The sequence below is a fragment of the Oryzias melastigma genome, linkage group LG24 (assembly GCF_002922805.2).
Source record: "Oryzias melastigma strain HK-1 linkage group LG24, ASM292280v2, whole genome shotgun sequence".
In the NCBI taxonomy this organism is placed as follows: domain Eukaryota; kingdom Metazoa; phylum Chordata; class Actinopteri; order Beloniformes; family Adrianichthyidae; genus Oryzias; species Oryzias melastigma.
This window is the reverse complement of record NC_050535.1, coordinates 4,412,663-4,425,731: the sequence shown is the minus strand read 5'-3', so window position 1 is coordinate 4,425,731 and position 13,069 is coordinate 4,412,663. Positions and strand designations below refer to the sequence as shown.

General features: G+C 37.8%; 1 protein-coding gene and 1 long non-coding RNA gene across 21 annotated transcripts in view; one reads left to right on the top strand and one right to left on the bottom strand.

Moving 5' to 3' along the window:
* The window catches only part of ptprk (protein tyrosine phosphatase receptor type K), a 133,030-nt gene extending 122,749 nt beyond the window's left edge, over window positions 1–10,281 (bottom strand). For 13 of the 20 annotated variants that reach the window (XM_024290647.2, XM_024290651.2, XM_024290652.2 and 10 more), the window contains exons 1-2: window positions 9,914–10,280; window positions 2,718–2,741 (exon numbers count right to left, since the gene is read on the bottom strand). In XM_024290647.2, the coding sequence (XP_024146415.1) occupies window positions 2,718–2,741; window positions 9,914–9,995 (106 nt within the window). In that variant the 5' untranslated portion in view covers window positions 9,996–10,280. Of the gene's footprint in view, window positions 1–2,717; window positions 2,742–9,913 lie in introns of all 20 variants that reach the window. The other 7 variants (XM_024290641.2, XM_024290646.2, XM_024290644.2 and 4 more) reach the window with 3 other exon arrangements.
* LOC118598146 lies at window positions 9,324–10,032 on the top strand. The gene is made up of 3 exons (XR_004947249.1): window positions 9,324–9,518; window positions 9,609–9,702; window positions 9,899–10,032. It is a non-coding gene; the product is annotated as an uncharacterized LOC118598146 (long non-coding RNA).
* Window positions 10,282–13,069: the final 2,788 nt, after the last annotated feature.

The following is a 13,069-nucleotide window of genomic DNA, read 5'->3' as shown; positions in this document are numbered from 1 at the left end:
ACCTGCATTTCATTCTTTGTTGAAATGTTCACTACAATCTGTTGCCCGCAGCATACCCATAGATAAAAATCTGCACAAACACTTTACGCACTACGATCTTGATATTTCATGTGTTTCAACCAATTTTCCCCATTTTCGCCCACAAAAAACCTTTTATCCACCCATAGGAGTAGCTGTCACTAAAGCTTAAGAATGCAGCCGTGCACCTTCTACAAGAGCCTCTAAAGCAGCCCCATAAAGTAACAAAGCATTAATTGTGCACCAAAGTTCATTAAACAGAGCCAGTATTATTAGACCTCATCACAAAACCAAGAATAATAAATGATGAGTTCACCGAGAAGACTTCTAGATTTACAAACCATCTGACTAGCTCGTGTTCTTTTTACAAAAAATACTTTTTTCTGTTGGCAGATGAATACTTATGCATGTTTTTAATACATGACACAATGTTTATGGTTTTAATAAAACCTTCATGCATCATTCATGTGCCATTACCGCTCTGTCTATTAATGAAAACAGCACAAAACTGAGGCTTTATTGGAGGGGCAGTGAAGGTTTTAAAGCTGACTTACTGCTGTGATAGTTCCCTTCTGGTTTCAGAAAAAATAAATTAAATCAATGCACCTTTAAAGTACCCATCACCTGACACACCAAATACAATTCATGTTGTTCCACTTAGTTTTCACATCTTTTTTGTACTAATCATTTAAATGTGTAATTTAACAGTGGAAGACTCAAACATATCCCAGACTCACTATAGGTTAAATATTTGACTAAAGATGCCCTGGATTGATCTTAAGTCAGTGAATCAGATGGAATCGGATTGTTCAAAATTAATCAATTTTAAAAGAGAATTGTTGTTAAAAACACCTCTAATGCAAACACATTTTATCTTATTTTATTCGTACTTTGTTTGCAGTACTTTGAATATACTAATTTTTGTTTAGTCCTCTGCTCTCTGTCATGCTGCTCCTCTTGCACCTTTTAAAGTACCCCCAGGAGACTAATAAAGTTTATTGAATTGAAGTTCACATAGCAGCAAGTCTTCCTCTAAAGATCATAGGACGAAAACAAATCACCTGAAGGTATGTGTGACACCAGAAAAGAATCAGGCAGTGAAAGTCGGCAGATACGTCCTTCTTAAAGTCTGTCACTTCATATACTTTATAGAACTTACTTTACATTTCCAGTGTTAAAGAACGTAAAATCAAGTTTACACTGATTTGTTCATGTCATTTAATGTTTCTTCTATTTTATAATTTTATTTCTTATTTTTTATTGCACTGTTTTTATAAATAAAGTTTGATTTGATTTCAATGTACTTCTTGTTTTCTCATTTTTTCATCATTCTTCTGTGTCATTGATTTATTTTAGCTTTACTGTTGTAACATTTTTAAAAAAGTCTTCCCACTAACAAGGAAATGCCCTAAAGAAAAATAAAAATAAATAATGTTCTTGTTCTAGAAGCCCAAGGAGCAGTTTTTAGTCTTTAGAATGTCCTGCTGCTGGTCTGTTACGGTTAATTTAAGGTCATTTGTTATCATTTTGTTTAAGGATAAAACATTTTAAGCTCGTTACTCTGATGCCTCATTAAGTTTTGCCAAAAAAAAAAAAAACTCAAGCAGTTGCATGTATTTTTGACTTCCTGGAGTTTCATTTGTTTCTTGCGTAAGGCAAAAAGTGAACAAGATAAGAGACTTAATCTTAAAATCTTCAGTTGTTATGCAACATGAAGGTGTCGGAGGTCTTCCTAAAAACCTGACAAGATGTTCTTACTGTAAGACTGGATTCGATGGGTCTGCATTCTAAAGCTTTTTTTATTATTTTGTTCAAAGCTCCACAGTATTGGACCTTCAGTAAAATGAATGCAGGGTTTTAATTGCATAGAATAAAAAAAAGATCTTCTAAGTAACTAGAAGAACAAAGTTTCCCGAGCTGCTTTGATGCAGGAAGGGCTCAGCTACACAAACAGCACCTGGAAGCTTCAAACCTGCCGACAGCTGCCTGACTACGCAGACGCGCCAACACAGGAAGACAAACAACACACAGATTAACCAAGAGTCCGATTGGAAGATTCACAAAGAGAAGTAATAGCTGACAGGGTCCTTCAAATATTTATTCAGTTCGATTCAAGTTTGTCCTTGTGTGAATGAATCCTCTTCTTGAGCCAATTTTGCAAAAACATCAAGCTTCGTTTTAGATTTTTTTTCCTTCAGAAGGTCTAGAAGATTGTGATGTATGTTGAAAATGACATTTTTCTAATCAGGAACACAACTAGTGGTTCTAAATCAGGAGTGTCCAAACTTTTTGCAAAGTGACAAATTTGCCAAATTTAAATACTTTTTTACCTTTTTATTTGTGGTTGTCGCCACAGGGTTACAACATAATTCAGCCAATAATAATGAAGAAATTGTAGAGACCATATCATATTGATTTTATGACAGAGTCTGTAGATGATAGAAATTTGGCCACACTTTGGACACGCCTGTTCTAAACGGATGGTCAAAGCATACTAAAGGATGGGATGATTGTAGGGCTGGGCGACTTGACTAAAAAAAAAAGAAAAAATCCCAACTTTTCGCCAAAATAAGTCTTCTTAAATTCAAATTTTTCCCCCAAAAATCGATTTATCGCCCAACCCTTTACATGGAGAATCCTAGGATGACGATGGGAATGACACATGAAGCTGAGCTCAAGGCTGGCCCATCAGAACTCACCCTTTTCGGCTCGACCCAAGTGAGCTGCATCCAACAGAAGCAGAGCAAAGAATAACAAAACACAATTAGATTGGAAATGAAGGCAGCAGCAGTTCACAAAAGCAACAAGAGACCTTCTCTATTTCAAGATGCAACACGAGTGACTGTGTCTCTAGAGCAAATTATAGTGACCTATTTTTATTTTTGAAAAATACATATCAAAGCAGGAATGTTAGATAATTGTTACTGAAAAACACAAGCCTTAAAGACCCACATCGAAGTGTTCTAAGCAGGGGTGTAAGAAAATATTGAATATCGCGATACTTCCTTTGTCAGTTCTTGTATCGATTTAAATTCCTCCCAAGACGCTATTTATTTATTTATTTATTTATAAGCAAACGTGCAGTTTAACTTTTGTTTATACCATGGTCTGGGTGAATACTCGATTCTGATTGGCTGCTGGGTGTGCATTAAAAAGTGATAATGCACAGTAATAACGCACACCTAAAAAAGAAGTTCCGGTCACACAGACCAAACGTTTGATATCACTGCGCAGGCTTCTTTAAAACACATTTTTCCTTCATTGTCTGGACAAAACAAGGAGTAATGGATGAACTTTCTCTCTGAACTGATGCTTTATTTAACTTATTGTAGCGACCAGCATTTATATTCCTCTCCTTTTGTAAGGTAAATTAATATTGACAAATTAGTTATTCTCCTTCTAATAAAACACCACTCGGCATGAAAGGTGTAGTCTTCTGTTTCACCACAAGAGGGAGTTTCTCATTTTAGAGCAGCTCAGAAGAACGAACCTGCCGTGAAATGAAACACAGACAGAAGCTGCTTGTGTTCTGTTTATGTTCTAGCTGCTCACTGAAGGATTAACGTCAGAAAAAGAAGAAAAATATCCTAATTTGTCCGGGTCTTTCTTTCAAAACAGCGACACTTTACCGCTGCAGCTGAGGTCTGTAACGGCTTCCGGCTTCATGCCGTGTTCCATGTCACCGTGACAACAAACCGCATCACGGATCAAATAGTCCGCTTTTTGTGAAAAAATGAGCTAAACCAAAGAAATAACAAGAATAAAGTACTAAATATTGATTAAATGTTTATTTATTTTGTAAAGACCATGGTATAAGCGGGATAATACCCTCCGAAGAGTGCATTATGAGAAATTAACGCACTTCACGGAGGCAACCGTCCTCCGCTTCGCGTCGGACGGTTTAGGCCTCCGCGTCGTGCGTTAATTTCTCATAACGCACACTTCGTCAGGTATTATCCCTTACTTATCACCTAAACTCTGGACCATCAGTTGGCAGAACACCACACTATCACATTGTGATACATGTATTGTGATATGTATCATATCGTGATACATGCATCATGATAAGTTTCATATTGTGAAAAAGTATCATGATACGTTTCATATCATGATAGATGCATCGCGATTCGTATCATATTGTGATACATGTATCATGATACTTATCATATTGTGAACATGTGTTGTGATAGATATCATATCGTGATACATGTATCATGATACATATGTCGTGATACATGTATCGCTATACAAATCATATTGTGATACATGTATCGCGATACGTGTATCGTCATATGTATGATATCGTGATACATGCACTGTGATACGAATCATATTGTAAATATGTATCGTGATACATCTATCACAATAATATCATATTGTGATACATATATCGTGACACATGTCATATTGTGACATGTATAGCGATACAAATGAGATCTTTATACATGTATCGTGATATGTATCGGTTTGCCAGACTCTTGTCAATACACACCTCAAGTTCAAAGTAATTTTTAAATTATAATTATGGCATTTTTAGCCAAGAAAAAAAACAGTGTTGTTTTCTAGGGTTCATTAGAGATTGGCCACTGAGATTTGGGCGGGACCATTAGCAACCCCGCCCATTCTCATTGTATTTTCCACGTCACAAATATACTTTTTACCAAATGCAATTTCTTTCTCTACTCCTGATTCACAAAAATTCAAAAACACAATTTAAAGCTGGATTTTTATGATATATATCAGAAAAATGCCATAGGAACATGTTAAAAACACCATTTTCCTCGGAGTGGGTCTTTAACCTTTATCCAGCATTTATGTGACCTCTGTTTCAACTTACTGTGGTCAATTTTCCTTCTAATCACACCAACAGACTCCAATTTCCTCCACATATGTCATTACCAGCACTAACCACACACCTCAAATCTCTCTATGCAAGACAAAAATGTGCGTGCTCTGAAATGTAATCAATCGGTCGTGAGTGTTGATTACTTAATCCGTCATTAGTTATCATGTGTGTGTGAGCTGGAGTGTGTGTGTGAGAGCGTGAAGCCGCCTCAGACAGACAGACAGCTGTGACCAAAACCTAACAGGGCAGAGCAGAGATTGATGATACTGAACTGGTTTCATCATTTTTCAGTGGGTGGGATGTTTTGGGGGTTGGGGATTTGTTTGGGATGCTCGGCTTTTCTTCATTTTCAAAGAACTCCATCACGCCCTGAGTTCACTTCATGCAGACGGATGATTTGGAGGAGCCGTGAAGCACAATCTAACCAGATGTTCAAGTATGTAACTGCTCTCCTGATCAGTGTGTTAACTCATTAACAAAACTGCTTTAACATTACAGTTTAAGGTTTCGGATTCTGCATTCTTTTCTTAGAAACTGTTACTAATTTACTACAAAAAGTCACAAAAGTAAAAGAGGTTTCAGTTTTCTACTTGAGTCCATCACATCAGTGGTTCTCGATCTATTTCAGGCCACGGACTAGTTTAATATCAGACCAACCTGTATGAGGCTTAATTTTTAGCTTCCAGTTCACCTTAACTTTGTAAAGTTTGTCCTCATCCTCAGTAAAAGATCTGGATTAAACTTTAATCCAAATTGGACACCAAAAGTATTTTTAGATATATTAATTCAAGTGAATCCACCAGTGGAACAACTTTATTGGCAACATCTTCATACCACTAGACAGCCAGTTTATTAATATTATGCATATTTATTACAATACATCAATTATTAGAGTAAATACTTCTGGTTTTGTCTGCAAAGGTCGTGTCAAACTGCTGCTATGTACAGTTTGTGCATTGTCCACGTATGTGTTTCTTGCGTTTGTTGATGTTCGTCGAAGGTCTTTACGTGAATTTGGTATTGAGCTGTTCAAAATGTTGCGGCCTGTTGAGAATTACTCATTTTATGTGTATTTTACGTAGTTCTTCCGCAATTATTACATAAATCTTACACAATTGTAGTTGAATTTTGCCAGACGCATAAGCAAATTTGTGCCTTTCCACGACTCTTCGACATACGTCTAATGGACATTTCACATACTGATGTATAGGTTTTATATCACGGACACATGTCCTGAAGAAATTCAATGAGGTTTACGTGTTATCTGTTTATTCGTATGTTTTCTGTGGTTTTAACGTGGTTCTTCTGAGATACATCTGTGAAATTTTCAAGTAGCAAACCACAAATTTCTCACTTTTCCACGTTTATTTAAGCATGACCATCTGTGCACTATGCGCAAATTATACGTGGTGATGACACAGCTTTTAAACGCAGCTTTCTTTTATTTTGAAGCAGAAGGCTCTTCTTCTGTTTCCTCATTGGCTCTTTTCCGCTAAAAAGAAGCTTGTTGTTTTTGTTAACAGTGCTAACTGGGCTCTACCAGCCACTTTAAGAAAGTAGCTGATGAATTTTGGGCACGTAACTGAGTCAAGAATGAGTCCCATGTGGTGGGAAGAATCCAGCAGTTTTTCAAAATAAAACTTCCTTAAAGGGTAACCAAACAGGGAAGGTGGAGGCTGACTCCACTCAAAGCCCGTCAGAGGGGTGGAGCTTAGGGGACCAGGACTGTTACCATTACTGACGTGGGACTTCTGAAATGGCGTGAGACTTAGATGGTTTGACCAATCACAAAATTTAACCTCATTTCAACCTGTAGGGGGCAGCACACAGGCGGATTTTGACAATTTTTTAAAGAATTTGTCAAAAATGTGGCAATGACCAACAGACAGCACTTTTAAAGCCCCATTTATGGAGGTCAACAGCCAAAAATAAGTTGGTTTAGGGTTTGGTTACCCTTTAATCAGACTAAAAATTCCACGGAACGATACCGTTTAGAGACCTGGGGATCGTGACCACTACATTAAGGTATAAGAGATTGGGACATGATTTCAGATCTAAAAATGATGAAAATATTCTTCTTAAAAATAAGAATTAAAAGACTCACAAAACAAACTTTAGTTTGGACTTTAAACATAAAACTGCAGCTTTACCTCAATGTTTTACATAACTTTGTTCAGACACAAATACTCCTTGATTTTTTGGGGGGAAATAGCTGCATTTGGGTTGATCACATCTGACGTGTCTAAAGATGCTGTTGATCCCACTTCAGGTCTTTTTCCTCAAAACACCCCACAGCTACTTCGGTGGTGCGTTCGGCCTGTTCGGTTCGTTTGAAACCCGTCAATCTGTCGGCGTTTTCGCTTCCCACCGTTCTCCCAGGAGGCTAGGTTGCATTACCGTTAATCCATTTTACAGCACAAATCCTCAAATTCATTCATACCCCGGCGCACACATATGCACGCAGCTTAATGAGGGATTAGCTAATGAATTCTCTCAACAGATTAGAGATGGAGTCTGTAAAATGTAGTTAATCAGATAAAGAAACAAACCTCCAAAAAGAGAAAGGCAAATAGGTACTTGATTTGGAGAGAAAATGAGAAAACAAATACGCAAGGTCTCTGATTTTCAGCGATTTTCCATGGCACGGCTAGAAAGAAGAGGTTCTCACGTGAGTCTAAAACCTATCAGATGCTCGCCTTTGTGCCATTGTTCTCTGGAGGGCTTGAACGCACCGTCCTTCCTTCTTCTCTTTAAGTGACACAAACGCGCACACATCTGCAGCGCACACTGCAGCAGCTTCCACCGAGTGAAGAAGATGCCCACGGCCAAACACCCCCGTCTCTCGCCATTTCACTGCTTCGATTAAAAACTCCCAGTTTTATTTCATCTTCTAAATGAAGTGGAAAAGTAATTATAATTAAACCAACTTGGTTCTAATGTTTGAAATACTAAAATAATTTACAATTATAATTAAAGCAGCTCCATTCAGAGGGAGAAGCAGCCATCTAATTCATCTGGAGTCGCTGATGGAAAACAATTATTTCACTTGAGGAAGATTAAAGACGTCTGGAGTCTGAGCCACAACTTGATCACAGAGGATTTAGAAAAGTTGACAAATTAACTTAAACTCAATATGTAACTTTGTTAAAGTTAGAAATCCAGCATAATTGAATCAAAGTACCTCAAAATAATGAGAATTGTTTTCCATTTCCAAGCGGACTTCTTCTTTTTATTTATTTATTTTTTTAAATATGATAAATTCTTGCAGCTGGAATTTCTTGTCGTTGCATCAACTGAGCACAAAAGGTACCAACACGGAGTGACTTTGATGTGTGAATGTTTTATCCTCAGAGCAGGCTGTCTGTGTGAATCGTCTCCTTGTAAATGTTATCAGCCTCATCTGTTAAACATCTTTCCGAATGAAAGAACGGACGAGATGACTCTTACCTGCCTTAGTTTGTAAACTCTGCATAGTTTGAATGGTTCAGTGACTTAAAAATAAATGTTTGTGCGACTCAAATAAATCCTCCCAGTCTCTAGTATTTACTTGCAAATTAACAGCACTCACGTTTCCACAGAGGCCTCAAAGAAATTCCACACATTTGTTACCCAGGAGGCCAAATGGACTCAAGGGAGGAGGGGTGAGGAGGATTCTGCTTTACAGGATGGGGGGAAAAGGAGAGGGGGGTTTGCAAAAGAAGGTTCACAGATGAAGTTGGGGGATTAATTTGTAATTTCCATGCAAACCATTAGTGAGCCAAGTGAATACCGGAGCAGAAAATGAGTTTTTGCACAATGTGTGGTCACTTCCAGCGCCTAAATGGAGCGTGACGTGTCATTTAGCATAACCTTGTATGGTTTCGGTGAGATTCGTGGAGGTCAGCTCTCAGATTGCTGAGAGTCTTTCTCCTCTCTCATCTGGGAGCTGCGTGCGCAAAGGAGCGCAGAGCTCGGCTGTGCGTTCTGGAGATTTCGAGGGAAACTTCGCTGCGCAAAAGGAGAGATAAAAAGTCTGAAATCACGCTCAAAGAAAAAAGAAAGTCCCATTTAATCTCCACTAAATCGATATTTTATCAGCATATTTTTTTAGACTTAACCCAAAATCGGTTCAAAGTGACGGTTATTTTAAACAAGCGATCAGCTTCAAGATAAGAGCTCATCTTCACTCGATCAACTCAGATCTTTAGAGCTTTGCAAAGCTTTGTGCACCAAAACAACAAAAATGTCAAAGTAAAACGCGCAAACAAACAGTTTCCTGAAAACTCCGGTGCGTAAAACCCTCCGAACTTGGAGGCATGGAAGTTTAAACGCGTCACATGAACAAAATACACGAGTGCAGTAAAATAATTTAGTATCTACCCATTCCCAGAGGCTACGACAATGACATTAGGGTTAATAAACAGTGATAACTACACGCACACTGGAACTTTTCCTCCTTTTACGCGCAGCCTGGCTCGCTGCGCGGCTGCAGCTGCGCTCTCTGTCGTCACACAAACCGTGCCAACCTTTCCCGTCCGTCCTAATCACCTGGTTGACCTGCAAAACTGCTCCAAAAGTGGTTCATTTTCTAATTCTGCTTTGTTAAATCTGTGACTTTTATCCCGGGATTGGACCGGTTTCGACATTTGGCGCAGAGACTCGCGGCTCCGAACTGGTGAGAATTTAAGACGGAATCAAAGCTGCCAGATTTGAAAACAAAGACTCGTAATTATTCAACCGGTGACTCAAGTGTTGCTCATTTCAGGTGAACTCAAACCCTCCGAGAGAAAGACTGCATTCAAACAAGTGCGGAACATCACTCCCTCTCCAAACGAGAGCGCACTCCAAGATATAAAAAAGTGGGGAAAATGCAATTTTGACCGTCATTTAAAGTAGATCTATGAGTGAAATCTAAGATCTGAAAATATTCTGTGAACCGACTGCACCTCTTCAAAGCGGAGCAGAACTTTTTCACACCTGTCAGGAATTCTAAAGCCGATAACGAGCAGGAATGCGTAATCTCAACTTTTCTGTTTTTGTCACACTGTTTTTTAGTTTATTGGCCCTTACCTGTCGGCAGCTGCCCGGAGACACGTCCAGCCGACGAGAACAGAAACAGAAGTCCCAGGAAAACCGACAAAAGTGAATCCATGGTCCCGCGAGTTCCGTTCAGCCCGTGAAGTTTTCTTTGATGTAGTTTCCCGCCGCTTCCGCTCCTCCGAACCGTGATTTAGTATTTCTTTTTGGGTTGTTATTCCTCCTCTCGGTGAGTGTTCATTCGCCCCATTCTCACCTTTCCCCGGTTTTCGCTTCCTACAGGCGCTCGCGGACACTACACTTTGTTTCACACGGAGCGAGCGCGAGGCAGGGAGCACGAGCGAGAGAGCGGGCGAGCGAGAGAGAAAGTTGTGACGTCACAGCCCAGACTGAAATTGAAAACACAAGACATAAAATATTGATTTATTAAACTTTATTTATGAACTAAATGTGTCATTATGACTTTTGTGTTTCTTAATACAGAATAAAGTACAAAACAATACATTTTATTAAATATATAAACAAAAGTGATTATTTTACAGACTTATAAAGCACCAAAAGTGAAAATATCTTAAGAAATAAAAGCCACACTATAAATTCTTATATTTTTTAAATATTTGTTGGATATATAAGTTTAATTAATAACGTCTAACTCTGCTGGTGGTGGATTTGAGCATTTAGTTAAAAAAAACACACTCTGACGTCACCCATTGTTATCTGTTGAAGCTGGAAGTGGGACAGGTATATTGGAGTTGGCTCCGCCCACTTTACCAACCCTCTGAAAATGACCGTTTCACTCAGGTGAGAATTTTCATGAGAAACAAGGAATCAAACAAACTCGTCGAAGCTTTAATAATCAATTAATTTCAGACTTTTTAACTCAACGGAAACTTTAGTGACACCAGCCTCTAGAGGTCATTTGAGGAACTGCAACCTTCTGTACTTCTGTGTAATAAACAAAAGAAACAAGACTTATACCTTTTGTTTATTAAACCAACAAAAGCTTTACTTATTGGTGATTTCACCATTTTTCATGCATCTATTAGTGCATTTTTAGCTTTTCTGTCTTAAAATAATCAGAGGATATTGATGAGAATGATGAATTAGCTTTTAGTTTATTCTGTGAATTTTGTTGGTTTAATTAAATCAACTTCATTTATAAACAATTCATTAAAAATAACCAAAAAATGACTAATTATGCAAAAAAATACAATAAAAAAGTAGGTTACAGTTTTTGTAGAGTTTCTTTTTATCTTGATTCTTAAAAAAATGTAAAATTTGATCCTAAAATCTAAAATTTACTTATCAGGTTAGTCGCTACAATTGACCAACCCTGTTTTTTATAAGAGAAAACTTTTTGCAAACCGGTTATTTAGAATTTAAAGTATAAAATCACTCATCTTTTTGACAGTATATGAGAACTGGAATGTGAGAGTGTGACATCAGCCATAGAGAATAGCATACTTCTGGCTTAAATGAAATTTACTCAATTCAGTTGACATTTTTTTGCAATATGGAAGCGGCCATGTTGGAACCAAGAATTGTTGGTAAGCAGTGATTGGTTTGCATTTTTTATGGCGACCTAAATAAAATCCATCGAACATTTTGATTGTTGGACATGGGAGACACTAGGCTCCACCTACTTTTACCTGATTGGTCAGTTTAAGACTTAAATAATGTGTACTGTAAAAAAAATGTTGAAAAAATAAGGAGATGAGGAAGTAAAGTACCCAATAAATTCAAATTTACAACAATAAATCCATCAAAGTTAAATCAGAAAATGCAAAGTTTTCATTAACATTTGTTGAGATACTCTAGATCTGCCTCGCAAACCTGTTTCTGTGAGCAACAGTTTGACTTAAAAACAAATCATTTGCCCACATTTCACCAGCTGCCAACATTGGTGACAGCGTGTCACAGAGCGGCGGGATAGCATTTGACAAGCCTGCCAAATAGACAAAATAGATGTTTTGATTTAGTATACAGCTGTGCTAAAAATATATGGTGAGGATGGAAATGTACAAGCCAGAAACAAGCTTGCAATGTGTTTGGTTTCTAAGTCCCACAAAACAAAAAAAAAAACTCTGTGTTGATGAAGAAGAAATATACTCTGCTATGATCCCACAAGTTGTTGTTTTATTAACTTATTAAAGATATAACTTTAATTAAGTCTAGCTTAATTTTGCTTATCATGAGGCAGAACTGATACACTAGAATTTTGTTGTTGTTGGAGCAGTGATGCACAGCGGAGGCAGATAGTGGCGCATCCTCGCTGTTTTGTGTGCAGCCTGACAATTTCAAGTAAACAGTGCTATCATGCCACACTTTTGTATATCCTGATGCAAGCATCTCTACCAATGCATGTTCTTTTTTTATTTTTTTACATTAAGCGGAAATCATCTGCACATGCAATGTGAGCTCCATTTTCCACACAGAAATGACACCACAGCATTTGCAGTGATGTTTATCTTAAAGCGTTTTTATTCACCGCCATGTAAAATACTGACACTTGTGTTCTAAGAGCCTGGGTAATTGGATGAAACTCTGCTTTTTTTGTTCACTCTTGTTTTTCAGAAGCCTTTGTGCGAAAACATTTACAGCATCAATACCGATTTGATGTTTTCAAGATGTTAGCGCCTCTCCCATCATTGTCTTTTTATGCCTCACATAAAGGAGGCCGGCTTGCTAAATCTTATATCAAGCTTCAGGGGGGAAAACAGTGTTCACTCATCACTCTGTAATATCAGAAGCCGAGTTCTAAAAGTTGATTTAAAGGGAAAATATTAAACATAAATGTACAAAAAAACATCTTAAATAAGGAATGATGCTAATAATGTCATTGGACGCTAATCTCTAAATTGTGATTGCTGTTTTTATGAACAATATTATAAATCAGGGGTGTCAAACATGCGGCCCGCAGGCCGTATCTGGCCCACCAGATTAGAAAGATGAAGAGAAAAAGAATAAGTGTGCAAAAAAAGCAAGTTTCTAGCCCATTCCTGTTGCGAGTTATTTAAAGAATTGACCGCAATGCAGAATCCCACCACTAGGGGAAGCCAAGAGATCAAGAAATAAACATAACTAGATTTGCAATTCCTGAAGAAATTGCGTCTGATTGCTGAAAGCAATAGCGCTTTGAAGCATTTTACAGCCACAAGTGTGAANNNACCCAGTGAGAAAGGCAGGAAA